This window comes from Trachemys scripta, chromosome 14, assembly GCF_013100865.1.
Source record: "Trachemys scripta elegans isolate TJP31775 chromosome 14, CAS_Tse_1.0, whole genome shotgun sequence".
Classification (NCBI taxonomy): domain Eukaryota; kingdom Metazoa; phylum Chordata; order Testudines; family Emydidae; genus Trachemys; species Trachemys scripta.
In genome coordinates, this window is record NC_048311.1 from 33,536,318 (window position 1) to 33,555,154 (window position 18,837).

The following is an 18,837-nucleotide window of genomic DNA, read 5'->3' on the forward strand; positions in this document are numbered from 1 at the left end:
GACTAACAAACTTGTTAGTCTCTAAGGTGCCACAAGGACTCCTCATTCTTTTTGCTGATACAGACTAACACGGCTCCCACTCTGAAATTTAACTGATCGGTAGCTCCCAAAGCCAAGGAGTCTGACTTAACAGGCAATTTAACCTTCAAACTTTCCTTATAGCTTGTGAAGTTGTTTCCGTTTACAAATGATGCTCACACTTGACCCAATTCTCAATGGCTTTCTCTACACTAGCCCTTTCCCCCTATAATTTACCACTTTTGCTGCCACTGGTGCAACTCCATTGATGATAACAATGGTGGGAGTTCCAGCATGGACATGGTGCTAGTAGCCACCAGCATTGTATACCTGTGCCGTCTAGATCTGCTGTTTAAGGCCAATGGCTGGTCTACGCTAGCACACGCACTCCTACAATTGCACCCACTGGTGGACAGATCCTTGAAGGGCAGTGGGCTTTTAATGGGGCCAGAGTGAGGGGAGAACGATGGCTTTAGCTGCAGAACATTGGATAGACTCAAGAGGAGTGGTGGGAGAATCAGAAGGCCAGAAAGGAGGAGGTTGTACCAGTCAAGGCAGGGGCTGTAGGGCATGAATACTGGGTTCAGTAGGAAGAATGGAGAGGGAAAAGCAGCTCTCTTGAAAAAGGAGATATAATTTTACAGTCCATGTTTCTGCCCATGACTATGCTTTGGCCTTTCTGTGCCTCAGTTTAATCTCTATAACAAAGGGTATAACAATCCTTGTCTACTACATGGGTATGTTGTGGTGAATAGGTTATTTTCCAACATGCTTTGTGCCTCCACCAAAAGGTAAAAGTGAAGGGCAAAGTGCTTATGTAAAAGGTCCATAACATGGGGGATGGATGGGTGTCACTTTAGCCAAAGGAGCTGTGGTGGGGACACTCCCCTGGTTTGTAGGAAATGATTTGGGTTCCAGTATGGCATTTTGGCTGAATTCCAGCTGTTGTTCTAGCAGGCGCTCTCTCTTTTCTCCCCATTGTGAATCACTCTCTCTTGCTGTAGCTGAGCCCAGCAGTGCTAACATTGGGGTTGAACTGTGAGGCATAGGGAAAGGTTGTATTTCGAAAGAGACAATAATTGCAAGTCAGATTTGCTTGTTCAATACTCTATTGACAGATTTGCCTTGGCAACCTGGAGCAGGGTTTCATTGTGCGCGTCTTACCTCATGGCATCCTATTGATTTTTTTTTAAGCCTACCTACTCATCCTTTCCTTGTTTCCCTCTTCAGCCTGGTGTGTGACCCAGGAAAGGGGATATTATCACCCACATTTCAGACTGGCCCAGGCTTCAACAGCAAAGGCAAGCCAGGCCTGACAAAGGCAAAAAGGCACCTACACAGGCCTGACTCCTTGTGGGAATGAATGGGATCTAGTGAGAGCTGGAAACATCCCCTCCCCCAGGCCTCCAAGAACACAGTCACAAAGGCTAGTTGCAAAGTCCAAGCCCTGCTGGTTTCCCATGGAGGAAATATTGGAGCTCTTTATGAATTACAGTAGAACCTCAGTCAGAGTTACGAACCCTTTGGGAATGGAGGTTGTTCATAACTCTGAAATGTTCATAACTCTGAACAAAACATTATGGTTGTCCTTTCGAAGGCTTACAATTGTACATTGACTTTATACAGCTTTGAAACTTTACTATGCTGAAGAAAAATGCTGCTTTTAACCAGCTTAATGTAAATGAAACAAGCACAGACACAGTTTCCTTACCTTGTCAAATCTTTTTAAAACTTGCCCTTTATTTTTTTAGTAGTTTATGTTTAACACAGCACTGTACTGTATTTGCTTTGTTTTCTTTTGTCTCTACTGCTGCCGGATTATGTATTTCTGGTTCCAAATGAGGTGTGTGGTTGACCGGTCAGTTTGTAACTCTGGGGTTTGTAACTCTGGGGTTTTACTGTACCTTCCTGTTTTTGCCTTCAATACCATATGGTTCCCAAGACCTCACCAGCCCTTCTGTAGAGGACAGAAAGAAAATCTGAACACCCATACCATAGCCTTGGTGTCTTCTCTGGGGGATTCGAGGATTAGAGTTTAAAAAAGAATCTGTGTGAATTGTGGCTATTGATATAGTCTAATGAGTGACATGAAAAATGATTGCATATGTAATCAGTGCTGCTTGATAGCCAGCGTATAGCAGGTCTGCAGAAGATATTGGTATGGGAGGTGGAAGAGAAGATGGTACAGCCTTTCTTTCAGAGGCTAGGTCTATACTACCCGCCTGAATCGCCGGGTAGAAATCGACCTCTCGGGGATTGATTTATGGGACGCGACAATCGATCCCCGAATCGGCGCTCTTACTCCACCAGCGGAGGTGGTAGTAAGCGCCGCCGACAGAAAGCCACAGAAGTCGATTTTGCCGCCGTCCTCACAGCGGGGTAAGTCGGCTGCGATACGTCGAATTCAGCTACGCTATTCACGTAGCTGAATTTGCGTATCTTAAATCGACTCCCCCCTGTAGTGTAGATGTACCCAGAGAGACAAAATTCAACCCAAAATCCGTCACTTATGCCCAGGTCTTTTTCAAGATAAACGTTTATAAATAATAATTAAAATATTAAGCACAGATAGAAAAGCTGCGCAGTGGTAGAAGGAAGGAACATGGCTTGAAAGTATTTGAACAAAGTGGCTTTTGGCCTGATTCCTTAACACCTGCAGGAAATCCATCTGTCTCTGGCTATTATTATTTGTATTGCAGTACCCATCAGAGATCCTAATCAGGATCAGAGCCTCATCGTGCTGGGCTCTGCACAAACATCAAATACAAAACAGTCCCTGCCCTAGGAGTTTCCAATCGAAATGGGCTCCTACAATCAATTTCTCTATCTATTTCTGTCTAGTTGCAGTAGAGTTGAGGGCAGAAGCTCAGATTCTTAAAATGAGCACACATGTACATTTACTCTGTTCTACAGATAAATAGTAATCGGAATAGCTCTTTGTGCTGGGGTAGTTTAGAGACAAATACATTTTCACATTGTTGCTGTATAGTAAATAATAAATAAAATGTGTTTTATTAAATTACCATTATCCTGGTATTTGAAAGGCAGCAACATCTCTCTCACTTCTTTACATTTGAAAACCTTTTTCTCTCTCACACACATTTGCAATATTCCCAGCACCTGGCTAAGAAAAGACAGCCGTTAAAAATATTCAGAAGAGCCAGCTCTCTTTATTTGGGATATTTTATGTGGTTCACTGTCTATGGAATGAAATAAGGCATCATTTTTAGAAACTACAAGGGAAAGGATGTATCAGTTCATGAACCTCCACTATTTGAGTGAGGCAAAAAATACAAAATCACCACTATTATAATCATTACTGTCAAATCATGTGCAATCAGCCTCATAACAGAAACCAGATGAGCATCCTGCAGAAATCTATAGTGTCAGATCTGGTAGTGAACTATTTGAATTGTCAGAAATGGAATTATTAAAATGATTTTAATGCTGGTTCTCACTGTGGTTTTCACCTTTATATTTTAGCAATAGCTTGCATCTTGCACCTGAGGCAGATTTCATGAAGATGCAGAATAAATCTATTAATGTGTTTAGAAAAATAGAGAGAGGCAGCTTTGGACCCTTTTGTTGTCTGTTCTCGGTTGTGCCTTAAGAAGAAGCACTGAGCTGTTCAGAACACATCCAGCCATTCAAAGTTCTGGGAAATCAGCTTGGGATAAGTGTGGCAAGACTGCTGAGATGCCCCAATTTCTCTGCTGTGTTTCTAACTGCACATGTTTGAACACATTTTCCAGTTCACCCAGATTTGAGGGGGTTGCATCACAGCGTTCCACTCCCTTGGCACTTAGTTTTATTGCAAACATTTGGTTTTGCTCCACTTGTCTTTTTTGGCAATAGCAGAAGGTTGGCATGTCAAAGGGGGTTAACAAGCTGTAGGGGCATACATGTCAATGAAAATATAGTTTAGGAAAATTGCTCTTTAGTTAAAAAATAAAATAAAAAAAATCCTTCCAGTATGTGCTTTATTTCAGCTGCTATTCCCAATGGATAATAATTCTTACATTAAGCCCCTTCAGTCCACCAGGGAAATCAAAATTGTAATATCAGTTTGCTTTTTATTGGCTCAGTTGTGTGATAGCACAGGCACTGTCTTTGTTGTGCTCTTAGACACAGGTATTTATACACTGAGACATTCAGCACTCCCTTTTGTTATACACTTACATTAAAAAGTAGTCCTCCTGTAAGTGACAAACCATTTCTTTGTTCTGTCATGTTCTTTTCTGCTAACTGCTCAATGAAATCTTCTAACTAAACTTCACTTCGAGTTTCATTGTTTTCCCCCTTAAATCTATGGGGCAGAGTGATCTGCTCACCCACTTAGGAGCAGGACCCCAATCTGCTCTTATTTACACCAGTGTAAGTCTGGAGTTTGAAGTCAGTGAGTCTAGGTAGAGAGCCGGCACAAGGCTTTCAGGACTTCAGTGATGTCTCTGGCTTCTACACTCCTCAGGGCAGGGATTCATTTTACTCTAAAGCTGAGGCGAACCAGGCCTGTCTGGGAGTTTGCTGTTCACGAGAGAGTGAGCAGTTGAGGCCCTGTGGTAAGTGACTATTGGAAAGTCTCCTCAAGGTTGCAAGGACAAGAGCATTGGTACCTTAGAGATCATCTCAACTAGGCAGCTGCTTTGGTCACTGTCCATTTGTTCCCCAGGTAGAGTCAGGCAGCCAGGATTTCAGGGAGACCTGGGCTTTGCTAGCTGTAGGGAGAGGGGATACTCCCACTTGTGACCACGACTCGGATGGGGGAGAGGAATTCTGTTGAAGGAAGGGGGTACAACCTTCCCTGGCAGCCAGATCAGCCCACTCTGCGTGTCCTGGCTTTGCTCTGGCCTGGCCACCTGCTCTCAAGCCAGGGCACTCTGGTTGTGACCCCGCTCTTGACCCCCTGTTTGGCCAGGGCTCTGGTGGGAGGATGTTCTCAATAGCAGCCATCCGGACAGTGAGTTTCACATGGAGGCCCCACCTTGGGGAGTCTTCTGGTCAGCTCCAGGTGGAGGAGAAGGGTGAGCACAAGTGCCTTGTGCTGCCTAGGAGCAAAGCCTGCTCGCTATACCCCGCTCCACTCACTCCAGCCCTGCCAGGCAGCTGGGCCCTGCCCCCAGCAGTCACCCCGCGAACTGCCCCGGAATGGGGCGCTGGAGCCTGGGGCGAGGGAGGGTGAGTGATCAGCTGGATGTGCGCGCCCCCTGCCTTGACCCTCAGATTGCTGTGGGCCCGCAGCGCCGCTCTTCCGTTTGCGCGACTTCTCCCACCTTTGCGCTCTGTGCGCAGCTGCAGCTCCTGCGCCTTTTCCTTCTGCAGAAAGACTCGCCCCCGCCCTAAAGCGTTATATTCCATCTTGGCCTCTTCGGCCGGCCTTCGCTAGCTACCTCCGACTAGCTGCCAAAGTCCGCTTTGTTTCCGCCTCCCTCCCTGTCCTACACGGGAGCTGCAGGGAGATGGATGAGTGTCAGGCGCAGAAGAAGGGGCTCATCGATTGTCAGTTGGACAATGAATGGGCATTTGATTGCCTTCCTCCCCCACTCACTAGCAAAACAAACACACCTCTGTAAGGAAGGCGGGAGGGCTGAAAGCCCCTCTGGAATTGCAGGCGGAGGCTAGGAGATGGGGACGCTTTTACATCCTTCCCACGGAGAACCAGGGCAGTCAAGATCATCCCATCCCGGTGCTTCGCCGGACTCACACGCGGTTCGCGCTGAAGATCCCCCCGCATAAGGGAAGGCTGGAGACAGGAGCAGAGAACTTCTCCTTGGCTGCTTCCAGCCCGCTTCATTGCCGCGGGACTTGCTAATGGGGCGGGCGGGGCTGGGGCGAATGGCCCGTCTCGTTGTACCTTGGAGCTTCGCTGCTCTCCGCCCAGGCACCGCACTTCACACGTGGCCGCCAGCGACCTGGCTGGCGTCACCAAACCCTGCGGGGAGGGAGTCCCTGTGCGGGGATGTCCGGAGATCCCGTCTCTCCCCCCGTGAAAGGGGCCCAGCCCCCCGCCGTGCGATGGCCCAGTGACCATCCCTGCTCTGCTCTCCCGAGCCACGGCGGGCCCTGCGCGCTTGTCACTCCCCCTCGGCCCCCAGGAACCCGCCTCCCAATACAGGAGCCGCCTGGGGCTGACTAACCCAAGGGAGCCTCCCCGCCTGCCCTGGAGCTCCCCTCGCGGTCATTGGCCCCTCGGAACCGGCCCCCCGGCACACCCGAGGGGAGTCTCGCAGCGTGTCCGGCCTGGGCAGCGGGGGCAGCTCAGGTCACCAGCCAACCCCCAGCTCCAGCTTCGGCACCTCGGGGCGGGCTCTGGGGCGCCTCCTGGGCATGTTAAGGGGGGGGGTTCAGTCTCCTGCTGAATCGGTCACTGGTCATTCCCGGGTGCGGTATCTGCGCGGGTCCCAAAGCGCCTCCACGCGCCGAGAAAACCCGCGTGGGGAAGGTAGTTTAATTAACTGGGGGGGGGGGGGTGTGGAGGAATCCTGCTCTGTGCCGCCCGACTCCCGGGGCACGGCGCTTTCGGGGAGATGTCCCCTCGGACTCGCGACTGGAGGGAGCAGCGCAGCCGGGCCCCCTCGGTAACCGACTGGCCGGGCCAGTGGCTGGGAACGCCGCCCGGAGCTCAGGCAGCGGCGCAGGCTCCCTGCACGGAATAAACCCGAGCACGTGCCAGTTACCTGCAGCTGGGGGCGGGGGCAGGCCCAGAAAGGCCTGGAGACACGTCCGAAGCTGCGCAGAGCCCCAAGACTCTGTTGACATTTTCCTGCCTGCCTCGCGCTTGCTTCGCTTGGCTCTGCAGGATTCACCTGCCAGCCCCGCGCTCTGATTTGCTGCGTTCTTCTGAGCCTCCCCTGGCGAGTCCCCGGCCGCAGCTTCGCCTCGGCTTCAGGTGGAGACGCGACTTCCTAAATTGTATCCCCAAGGGGGAAAGGCGCGAGCCCGTGCGTGGGGTGGGCAGGGAAGATGCCCACGAGCCCAGCTCCCACTGGTGTCAGAGGAAGACTGAAGCCGGCTTTCCCCGGACTTTTGGAGAAGTGGTTTGGATCCGCAGAGGCCTCCACCCTGACACCAGTGGGGAAATCGTCCCCTGGCCGGAAAGCCCGCGGGACTCCCCGAAAAGCGATCTCTGTGCTGAGACGGAGCGAGCGCCTCCTCCACGGTTCCTCGCCAGCCCCAGCCCAGGGCATGTCACTGCTTGTCACTCTCCGTCCTCCCGGCTCTCCTGCTCACACCTCCGTCCGTCCGGCCACGCAGCTCGGGGGAGGGGGGGATTGTCTTTAAATAAAAACAAGAACCAAAAGTCTCCCCCTGCGATGAAATCTCGTGCGATTGTTTCCCCTCGGTATTAGAACCGGCTCTTCTCTGCCTCCGTTTGCTCCCGCGAAGGCTCCGACTGCGAAGAAGGGAGGCGAAGGGCAATGACAGCCGCGGTCCCCTCCCCACTGGACAGCCCCAGATGCGCTAGCCCTGGGCCTGGCGTTACGCACAGCCCGCGCGGTGTATTTCAGTCCAGGGGCGGGGAAGGGGCGGCAGGGAAGGGCTCTCCTGGGACAGAGAAATCCGGCTCCCCGGGGAGCTCCCCACGCGGGATCCCCAGCACTCGAGTCCGGAGATGTGTTTCCCAAGGGCCGGATTAATCGCGCTCCAGGGAGCGGGGATTTCACAGAGACGCTCTGGAAATTCTCCCCCCACCCCCTTCCCAGCTGCCCCGCGTTGCTCTGCGGCCGGGTGAATCCCGTTGTTGCCCATCGCTGTGGGTCCTGGCCAGTTCCACTGACCGGGCGGCCCGACGCTCCCCAACGGCGCAGGTTCCACGCTGGACTCTGGCCAGGTCTCCTCAGCTCCAAGTCCCACCCAGGCGCCCGGGGCTCTGCTAATGTCCCAGCCCGACCGCCTCTCAAGCAGCCGTGCAGGTGGGTGACACGGAGAGGGGCGCGCTCGCCCAGGTCCCACTCTCCCGGGGCTGTGCACCCGGGAAGGCGCCGCTGCGTTGCGGGGCTGGTTTCTCACGATCCGGCCCCCGCTGGCCCCGCACGAGCCTCCGCTTGTAGATGGGAAATAAACAGCGATGCACCGCTCTGCGAGCTGCTCAAAACGGGCGGGTCCGGAGCGCGCAGGATGCGCCTTCCCTCCGCCCGGCGAGCGGTACAGCCCCTTGCCCCGAGATTCCCGGGTCAGCTTCCCGTGCTCCCTCCGCGCCCCGGTTCCCAGGGCAGGGCTAGAAACGGGTCGCTCGGCACTGTCCCAGCCCTGGCACGTTGGCTTCCCTTAGGACAGAAAGTAAGTTGTCACTAGCTCTGCACCTCGCACCGGGGCGCGCCCAGGGAGATAGTCAGACCCTGCCTCGCACTTTGCAAATGCGCATTCAATTATTGGCCAGGGAAATCGTTTCGCCCCTCTGGAGCGATTCCTGGATCCAGTGCAAACGGGCGGGGCCTCTGCAGCGCTCAGTTGTCTCCAGGCCCCTGGGGCTTGGGGAATTCCCTCCTGCTCCGCTCGCTCCCCTCCTCCCCGGTCCCGGTCTCCGGGTGAGCAGGCAGTTGCATGCCGCGGCGTGGGGGCAGCGAGGCGGCTGACGGGTGGACAGGCGGCGGCGCTTGCGCTCCCTCAGCACTTGCCAGGAGCTTCGCGGGTTGCATGTGGTGCCCACCTGGCTGGCGCTGAGCGCGGCTCTGCCAGCCCTGCTCGGCGGACGCTGCCTCGGGCTCTGCTGGCAATGTGTTCGATAGGGACGCGGTGGATTCGGACAGCAACGGGAGCTCCCCAGCCGCGGGCGGGCCTGTGTCCATCGCTTCCCTTCGAGGCCACCATTAAACCCTCCAAAGAGCAGCCCCCCTTTTTGTGCAGGGCAAGCCTTTCCTCCCCGGGATCCCGGGCACGCCGCAGGGGAGAGGCCAGGGCTCCTGGGCCTTCGACTTCCACAGCTCGCCGCCCTCCTCTGCGCTCTGCCTCCATCCTGCCCCCTCCTTTCTCGTCGGCTCACTCCCCGGCTCCATTTCTCGGAGTCCTATTTTCTCTCTCAGCCCCTCCATTCCCGCCCCCCCGGGTCAGGTTCTCGGTACCACGTGGGGCCTCCTCCCTCCATCCCCTCCCAGCCAACCTGGTTTAGCTCCCGGCCCATCCTCTTCTAGCCCCAGCACTTCTGGTTCCTCCTCCCGCCTTTCTCTATAGCGCCCGTTCGTTCGCATCAGTCCTTCCCTCCATCTTCCCGGCTCCTGCACGTCTCTAGCCCTGCGCTCTCCCTGGGCTCCCCTCCTCTTCCATCTCCCTCCCTCCCGACCCGTCCTCCGGCGGCGCCTCGGGGGTCAGGCGGCATCGCGCCCGCCGCCCTGCAGATCTCCAAGCGCTCTGCCCGCAGCCCGCGCGCAAGGGCTCGGGGACCCCGAGCCGCTATTTCGGAGGACTCGGGAATGCGGGATCGGACGGAACCCGGGGCTGGGATTATTTCTGCACCGAGTGTAACATCCCCCCCTCCCCCCCGCTGCTCCCTGGGGGGCTCCAGGCCGACCTGCTTCTCGCCTCGCGTTTGCCCCCTTTCGCCCCCCCCCCAGCCCCCGCTGGCCGCGGACGAGGTGGGGGGCAGACACCTGCCCCCCCGGTCGCTCTGCTGCCCGCTGCTGGAAGCGCTGCGCTGAGCCGGCGGGACACGGGGCCCCTGGCTGAGCGCTGCCTCCGCCCGCAGCGCAACAGCCCCCAGCTCCCCCCCCCCATCCCCTGACCCCGCCCCTTTCTCAGTCCCCTCCCCCTCGCGCCCCCCGGCAGATCTGCGCCAATCCGCGCGCCCCGACTCCCCTTGACGGACAGCCCGGCCCGGGGAGGCCCCGCCCGCCTGACGTCTCCGGCCGGGATTTGCATGAGTTGCGGTGCAGCGGCGGCTGGAGCTCAGTGTCTGCGGGCGCAGGAGGCGGAGTGCGGCGAGCCCGGGCGCTCGGACCCTCCCCAGCATGGAGCTGCCCGCGGTGGGGGAGCACGTCTTCGCCGTGGAGAGCATCGAGAAGAAGCGGATCCGCAAGGTGAGGCGAGCGGGAGGCTGCAAGCGGGAGTCGGGGGGTGCGGGAGGGAGGTCGGGGCTCCGCCGAGGCAGCGGGGCTGCAGCTGACGCCTTCCCTTTTCCCTCCCCCCCAGGGCAGAGTCGAGTACCTGGTGAAATGGAGAGGCTGGTCCCCCAAGTAAGTACCCAGGCGGGGAGCGGGGCTGCGGGCGCAGGATCCCCGGCCCAGCCCGAGCTGCAGAGAGCCCCCCCCCACCCCGATGCTTTCTGCGCCGGGAAATGCCACCGCCAATGCATGCTCCAAAAGAGGCTGGGGAGAGGCCAGAGGGGACCGGGGAGCCCGGCAGAAGCAAGGGGAGGGAGAGAGAGGCAGACGGTGACTGATGTGCAGCAGAAAATGGCTCCTTCCCCCTTTCCCTCCTCGGGAGCCAGGCTCCATATTGCAGAACCGAGCCGGGGGGAAATAATTTAAAACACGAAATAAAACGCCCCGCCGGTCCTAAGCCCCCGATCCTGGCCGAGGAGGAGGCAGGGGGCTGCCACCGGGGCGCTGCCACGGGGCGGGGGGGGGAGGCAAACCCTGCCTCCGAGCACCGAAGAGAAGGAGATGTTTGCGGGTGGCGGAGTAGTTGGGGTTTGCATGACAGTGTCTTGCAGGGAGGGGCTTGCATTGGCTCTGGGGTTTGGACTCTGCTGCTTAGACCCTGATGAGCACCACGGGTGTCAGTGGGGCTCGGACAGGGGCTTTGGGAGATCGCATCCTGGCATGCTTAGGATTCTTCGGGAATAACAACTGCGCTAAATAAACACCCCCGCCCCTCCCCCTCTCCGGGTAGCTGGAGTTCCAAACGCGCCCTCCGCAGTGGGTCCAGGTGCGCGTGGATTCAATGTGCCTAACCTGTAAGATGGCCCCTGGCAGCTCTCCGGCGAGGGGAGACCCCACCCCCCGTCTCCCTTGGGGGGGGGGGAACCCGGTCTGTTGCTCAATGGAGCTTCTTCTCCCCCTTGCAAGATATAACACGTGGGAACCGGAGGAAAACATCCTGGACCCCAGGCTGCTGATCGCGTTCCAGAACAGGTGAGCGCTGCGCTCCTGCGCGGACCCGGCCTGCAGCGGGGGAGAGAGGCAGGCGCAGAACCCAGGCGGCGCTGCTGGAGCTCGCGGGGAGGGAAGGGGCGGGTGGCAGTGGGGCCACTGCCTGGCCTGGGTTTAGTGGGGGAGGACTAAGGCAGCCCGGGTGGCGCGGGAGCCGGGCCTTGCAGGCGGAATGCCCTGCGCCGAGCTGGGCACTGGCGGCCCCGGCCCCCTTGCAGAGCCGAGCCGGAGCGCAGCTCGCAGCGAGCTGGCATTGTGCAATTGTGAATGCGTCACGGAACTTCACTTAACCCCTTCGGGGCCGCAGGTTGGCGGGCGGGCTCCGGGCATTTCGGCTGCGGGGACAGGGCAGGGGGTGTCGCGTGTGCAGTAGCGGGGCGATGGGAAAACCGGCCTTGTCCGGGACGGAGATTGCACCTTCCAAGGGACAAGCTCGCGAGCTGCAGGCCCGCCTGCCCGGAGAGCAGCTGGGTGCAGGGTGCATGACCCTCGGCTAACGGCCCCAGCCTGTCCCTGCAGCCCCCCCGCTCGCTCGCCTGCCTGCCTGGGGGGACTGGACGCCCCCGCGTGGAGGCGGCGGCGCTGCTGCTCCCCGCTCGCGTTTGGCGCATTATTTCCTGCGGTGTTTTGGCGCAAACTGTAGACTCGAGCCCGTGGCAGGCAGGCGGCTAGCGCCGGGGACGCGTCTCTCCCCGGCTCCGGAGCGACCCCGCCTGGGCGCGTCCTGCCCGGCCGAGTGCTAGGCGCTGCCGAGGGAGTTCACGGCTCCGCGACCCAGGCACCGCCGGGCGCACTGGCGCGGAGCAGATGCGCTGACTGCAGCCCTGCAGCCGCGGGCGGGCGAGCCGCTCCCGGCCCTTCCCCGGCTGCTGGCTAGCGGGGCAGTGCCCAGGGCCCGCTCCCACTTGGCCCGGCGCGCGGGTCGGGGGGGCTAGTCACCTTGAGGCCCCCGTCCGGGCAGGCAGCGAGCGATGCTGGCACTGCCCAGGATCCGGCCAGGCCCCGCGGAGCCCGGCGCGCTACGGGGGACGGGCCCCGGCCTCCCCCCCCCTGCAATTGGCTGGTTCAGCCCCAGCGGCCCCTCCCCCCGCGGAGACATTGGCCTTTAAGGCAGCGATTCTGAGTGACGGCTGGCGGGGCTCGTCCTGTGAATCCTAATGAGATCATTAGCCTCGCCGCCGCCGCCGCGCGGGTCCCGGGCGGCACATGCCGCGCACAGCTCGCCCGGCCTCCCGGCCCAGGGTCCCGCCTGCTGCGCCGGGGGGCTCCGGCTCCCTGCCTCTGCCCAGCGCTCGAGTTCGTGGCCCGCTATTGCATACGATGCCGTTGTCACGGCGTGAGGGCAGCTGGGCTCCAGCATCCTCTGGAAATCCCGGTTGCTTTTTGTGTGATCTGCGCTTGGCTGTGGAACCGCAGCGAGGGATTTGCTGTGGCTGGTTGGTTTTTTCGGGGAGGTCTTTAGTGTGTGCGGGAGGGAGACGGGGCAGCTCGCTGGCGATTCCCAGGACAAACCAGTCCTGCTGGCTCGCGGAAAAGTTCCCCTACGAGCCTCAGCAGCTCGCGTCTTTGCTTTACACACTGTTGGCCCCTGTTCTTTATTGTAATGTGCCTCTATCTAAGTGATGTGTACCGAGAATTAACGACCCCCCCCCCCCAATTCTCCAGCGTGCTGTAGGAAAGTAATTGCATCGCGATTGATTTTTATGTTCCTGCAGGGAGCGGCAGGAGCAGCTGATGGGATACCGCAAACGAGGACCAAAACCGAAGCCGCTGGTAGTTCAGGTGAATTCAATGAGCCACAATGGTTTTTTTCCTAAGGAAAGCCATTTTTAGGAAAATTCACACTCCGGAAAGTAAATGCAATCTCTAAATGGCGATCTTTCCAAATAGACTGATTAAAGCCACTTCGTTTTGTTTTTAATATAAACTCCCTTGTTTCCTCCCATCTCCAGGGAGGAGAATTTCATCTGGTTTCATCATGCTCAGGATCAGTGTGTACATACAAATCCCTTGTTAATTTTAAATGCCAGATGAAGCCCCTCCCACTCCTCTCCACAACCAACCACTCCCCCAATCCCAAATCTGACTTCATCATTCAATCAAACATGCACAATATCTCAGTGTAACAATGAGCATAAATTGGGACAGGCCCCAGAAACCGTGAAGAGAAGGAAGGAGCCCATTGCTGCAGGAATACACTTCCTGGTGGCTACCTTGCAGGGGAGTTCCTGGGTATTTCTTTCCTGGCAGATCTCATTCCCCATCTCGTCATTGTATTTGTATGTATCTGTCTCTGGTTATAAACTTAGCTTCTGCCCCATGTGACGGAAGGTGGCAGTAACATGCGGTGCCAAGCCTTGCTGAAGACTTGCTTTGGCAAGAAGAAGGTGGCTGTACACATGGTGCTTTCTTAAGCTGTGATGACGCTGTTTGCATTTTTAGCTGCTCCTCTCCTTAGCAATCTGTACTCTTTCCTTGGGTGTATTTCACCTACGATTTACCCTTGCCTAATAGGGACAACTGATTGAAGGGTACTTTACTGCCTCTAATTAATCTCAAACAACATGGAGCCTCTAGGTCAGGAACAGGCCACCGCTTTTTATGTTCAGGCCTAGAGTGTCCCTTCCTGCCAGCTGCTGTGACAGCTCCGTTTTACTGGGTGTGCATGAGCTTGTGGCATGGACTCCTGCAGAAGTGCTGATCTCTTGTCTGAAGCAGCCCCTTGACGGGCTCTTGCTAAACTTGCTGACTTTGTGTTGCAGCTCCCTTCGTTCGCACGGCGCTCCAATGTCCTCACTGGGCTACAGGACCCTGCTGTGGACAACAGGCCGAAGCTCGAGCTGAACTCTTCCGGCAAGAGCCAGCAGCATCAATACGAACTCAACAGCAAGAAGCACCACCAGTACCAGCCCAATGGGAAGGAGAGCAGCATGAAGCACCAGCCACACAGCAAAGGGAAGTATTACTACCAGCTGAACAGCAAGAAGCACCACCACTACCAGCCTGACCCCAAGATGTACGAGCCCCACTACCAGCCCAGCAGCAAGGAGCCACAGAGCCAGGCCTGCTTGGACCACAGCAAAAGCCCCTTGGTCACCCATCCAGACAAATGGGCTCACAGCCCAGCCAAGAGCCTGCTGAGCCCCGTCAAGAACCTGGCTACAGAGGGCAAGAATGGAGCAGAGAAGAACCTGTCTAGTGGCACTGGGCCGCCTTCCCGTGATGGCGTGACCAGCAACGGCATTGGGGGCAAAATGAAGATTGTTAAGAATAAGAACAAGAACGGGCGCATTGTGATCGTCATGAGCAAGTACATGGAGAATGGCATGCAGGCCGTGAAGATCAAGTCTGGGGAACCGCCCAGGAAGCGGACCACTGAGGAGAGGACTCCCAGGAAGGGCGGGGAGGAAAAGCAGGAGGCCTGGCGAAAGCATGGGGAGGAGAGGGTGGCCGGCACTGACCACAAGAGCAAAGCTGGACTTGAGGGGGGCCAACCCCTCACAGAGCTCGGAAGGAGCCCCAGAAAGATTCCCCCTGCCAAGGAAGCACCTCCTCCCTCTGAGCAGCCCCTGCAGCTCACCACCAAGCCCAACCTTGTGCCCTGGTCCCTGGATCCCAGCCGGGAGCACAGCCCTGCCCCCATGGGACTGAATCTCTCCAGCCCGGGCTCCAGGAAGCGCTGCCTCTCTGAGCCACATGAGGAGAGGGAGCCAGGCAAGAAGCGCCTCACCTCACGGAGCATCAGCGCCCCCACCTGCCTGAGCCCCCAAGCACCAGAGAGGCCCGAGCACCCTCTTCCAGCCACCTCCCAGCCAGAGGTCATCCTGCTGGATTCGGACCTGGACGAGCCCATAGACTTGCGCTGTGTCAAGCCCCGGGGTGAGGGTGAGCTGGCTGTGGCGCAGGTGAAGCCAGAGGTGGCGCAGGTGCTGACGGAGAAGCCGGCAGTAGAGCCGCAGCAGCAGGAGGCGGACGGGGAGGGAGAGGCAGAGCCCCTGCAGGAGTTCAAGCCCTTCTTTGGAAATATAATTATCACGGATGTGACCGCGAACTGCCTGACCGTGACCTTCAAGGAGTATGTGACAGTGTGAAGGGGCAGAGGCTGCTCCCCCTGGGGAGGGACCTGACACTATCCTGGAGCTGCCTGCCCCTCGACCCCCTCTAAGGTATTGTCACTGCCCTGACACCCATCTCCCTCCCCTCCCCACCACGGTGACTGCAGCACTCATGCAGGGAGGATCCCACCAGATGCCTCCCTGCCCAAGAGGAGGGGTGGGTGGGACACAGTGACTCTACCCCTGCTATGCTGGGGGTATCCTCTACTGCTGCTCCATCGCTGCAGTCCCAGGGCGTGCCCAGGACTTGCAGGTATCAGGACACACGAGGATGGGGCCGGCCAGTTACTCAGAGTTACATAGTATTATATTTTAACAGTGCTAACTTGTCGAGTGATTCTTGCCCCCGTTTGTACGTGGTGTTATTGAAATGTATTGTTTGAGCTGAAAGCTGGTCCCTCTCTGGCCATGCTAATATATTTATTTGTAGGTATTTATATAATGAAATATAAATCCTAGATTTATGGAGTCCCTAGATCCCCTTATAAACTATATCAAACAAATATTTTCTGTTCTTTTTAACCATTCAGCATTTGTTAGTCTCATTCCTTTGACCTGTCTTCATGAGCTGCAGGACCATTCCCTGGTATATATTTTTTGATACTGTACATGTGTTGTTTCTATGTGAAAAAAATAAGTTCATTATCTAAAGCTAAACAAGCTATTATAGAAACTGCTGCTACTAGAAATGTCTAAACTATAAGCTTCCTATTATTAATTGCTTGAATGTAAATATTAAATGGAGATGTTGAAAGTGCATTTGATGTTCTGCAGCTAGCATAGATCTGATTGCAAAGACCAGCTGTTAGAAGGTGGGGCCTAAGCTGCCAGTGGCACTTCCTGGTTTAAGGACTGTATTGTGGGGGAAGAAAATGTATCATGCAATCATTGCAAAGGACTATAAACCTTTATAAAAACTACTAGAAGTTGGAGTGCATTTGTTACTGCTTATACACAGTACTGAAAAGATCTCTGTGGGTGTGAATTTACATGACTGGGTTTCCCCAAACAGGTATTGTCAATTTAAAGCAAGAACTGAGGTAGAGTTTTCTTAAATATCTAGGCGAGATTGAAGCCATGTGGGATATTTCTTCTAGTAAGAAGGTAGAGTTGAGAGTACTTGTTGCCTAAGATGTACAATAAGCTCCTACTTTTGTTTTCTTGATCTGTTGAGAAAACAAAACAGCACTAAGGCAATGGAAATTGTCTTCCCTCCATGCCAGCCTTCTGCCTGTGCTTCGTGTAACCCCTACGCATGCAGACGGCCCCCTTGCTTTTCCCAGCTCTTTAAAACTACGGGCCTCCATTTTCAAAAGCAAATAGTGATGGTGGGTGCCCAAATTAAGGCCCCTTGCAGGGGCCTTGTTTTTGAGAAGGCAGGTGATCCACTGCTTCTGAAAACCAGGATCCTATAAGATGGCTCAGCCAACCTCCTCTTGTAACTGTCAAATGATGTCTGTAAATGCAGATCACGATTGGATGCTGTAACCTACGTTCTGTCACTTCATTAGGCAGAATTGCCCAAATAGTGTGGATCTAAAAAGTTAAACTAAGTTTGCAAAGGTTTTGAACTCACTTTACAGTCACTGGATTCTACCGAGTATTGCAAAGTGGTAACACTTTAAAAAGCTTACACCACCATGATTTTGAAAATATTTTGACACTTGATGTAATTGCAATATATCACCAGTCCATGGAGCAGGTAAAGCTTCCGTTCCACCAGCCACTAATAGTCATAAAATCTATTTAGAAGTATTAGAAATAATCTAACCATTTTTCCTTTGAATTTTGTGCTTGTAAAAAGCACCCTGTTGATATCCTCTATATCCACTTAGGCTTTCATTGCTTCAGCTGTTTTGGGGGAGATTTTGTAGATGAAATTGTCATTTTAGTTTGATTTATATGTGCATGTGCCTAGAGCCTGGCAATAGCAGACCTTTTGGTTGATTGCATAAAATGCACCTAAGTTACATGAGAGCTAACTCAAAGCTTCCATAAACTACACTTGATCAATGTTCTTTAGTTTTTACCTGGAGGGACAGAGGTGATTCAATCAGCATGGTGATCTCTCTGCTGAGATTAGCAGGAAGGGTACTGAGGTTGAAGTTTTCTGTATCAAGACCAGCTGATGGAGTGTAACTGCTTCTTGCCACTACTGATCTGGACTGACTTGGGCCTGTTATCTTAGAGGAGAAAGGTTCTTTATTTTCAGTTACCCATCCTCCGAGATATCCACAATTTATAGACTCTAGGAAATAAGAGCAAATACTGATTGGCAAACTATTTTTTAAATCCCAGCCATTAATATCCTTCTGAATAATGCTGGAATTTCCCTCTGAGATGCTATTTAACTAGAAATTAACAAAATAGCTATTCTAGAATAGTTACAGCAGAATGGTTGTTGGATATAACCCCTGGGTGGGGGTTCTTCTGGAATGAAGAACCTTTTTCAGATTTGAGCTTAATCCTCTTTGAAAGGAACAATTATTCTGGAATAAAAGCATCCGCACAGGGTTTTACAGGGAAATAACTATTTCAGAATGGCTATTTCTGTAAGTTTCCAAGTATAGCTGGGCCTCTACTCCTGCATGAGATAAAGGACACATGACCGCAGCCTGTTGTCCCTCTAGGCATGCAGCATTCTGGAGGTTCACATGCTCAGTGGGGCTGGCTTTGCGAAGTCACTATGTAAAGGAGGAGGGGGAAAAGCACCACATCTCACTCAAATGTCCGGCTGCCTGCGTTTTTCAGCATCAAAGATGATTTTCTCCCATTACTGTACTGACTCCTCTGATCTAACAGGGTTCTAGTCAATCTTAGAAAGCAACAGAATTGTTTAAATTGCAGTTGGTTACAGCTGCTCCGCCAGGAAAGGCAGTGGGGGTTGCACAGGTGTCAGAGGGTAGACTCTGAAGCCACTGGGGTTGCACAGATATAATTTGGGAACCAATTTGGCCTGTAAAACTTTCATTAGGGGTGGTTTGGTAGGAAGTTTGCCTGGCCGAGCCCCAGGCAGTTGGCAGCGCTCACAGTTAGAAAAGAACCTATTTCACTTATAAAGTGAGCTAATGCTTGTCTGCAAAAATAACTTTTTCACAAACAAAAATTGGTATGCAAGTAGCAGCACACCTCAAGGGCTGCAGAATGTGACCTGGGCAAGAGGAAGTGCTGCTTTGCCGACTAATGCACGAGTGAGGCTGGAGGCTCTTGGGGGCTGAAGGCAGGCGTTTTCTGTTAGCAAAGCTTGTGCAGAAAATACAAATGTGTTCATTTACCTTTTGGTTTAATGCAGCGGTTCTCAAACTGTGGGTTGGGACCCCAAAGTGGGTCATGACCCTGTTCTAATGGGGTCACCAGGGCTGGCTTAGACTTTCTGGGGTCCGGGGCTGAAGCCTGAGCCCCACCACTGGGGTGGAAGCTGAAGCCTGAGGGGTTTAGCCCTGGGCAGCGGGGCTCAGGTTACAGGCCCCCTGCCTGGGGCTGAAGCCCTTGGGCTTTGGCTTTGGCCCTCCCACCCAGGGTGGTGGAGCTCAGGCTTTGATTATCCCACCCAGGGTGGCAGGGCTCTGGCTTCGGTCCCTCCTCCTGGGGTCATGAAGTAATTTTTGTTGTCAGAAGGT

The 18,837-nt window shown here is 54.8% G+C and overlaps 1 protein-coding gene across 4 annotated transcripts; it reads left to right on the plus strand.

Annotated features, from left to right (window-relative positions):
* Nucleotides 1–9,862: 9,862 nt before the first annotated feature.
* Nucleotides 9,863–16,135, plus strand: CBX4 (chromobox 4). 4 transcript variants are annotated; one of them, XM_034789800.1, is made up of 5 exons: nucleotides 9,863–10,028; nucleotides 10,141–10,184; nucleotides 10,843–11,084; nucleotides 12,818–12,884; nucleotides 13,865–16,135. In XM_034789800.1, the coding sequence occupies exons 1-5, from the start codon at nucleotides 9,869–9,871 to the stop codon at nucleotides 15,191–15,193; spliced, it is 1,842 nt and encodes a 613-aa protein (XP_034645691.1). In that variant the 5' UTR covers nucleotides 9,863–9,868; the 3' UTR covers nucleotides 15,194–16,135. The 4 variants fall into 4 exon arrangements, with proteins under 4 accessions (XP_034645691.1, XP_034645695.1, XP_034645694.1 ...); XM_034789804.1 differs by having other exon boundaries at nucleotides 9,868–10,028; nucleotides 11,019–11,084; XM_034789803.1 differs by lacking the exons at nucleotides 9,863–10,028; nucleotides 10,141–10,184 and having other exon boundaries at nucleotides 10,191–11,084.
* Nucleotides 16,136–18,837: the final 2,702 nt, after the last annotated feature.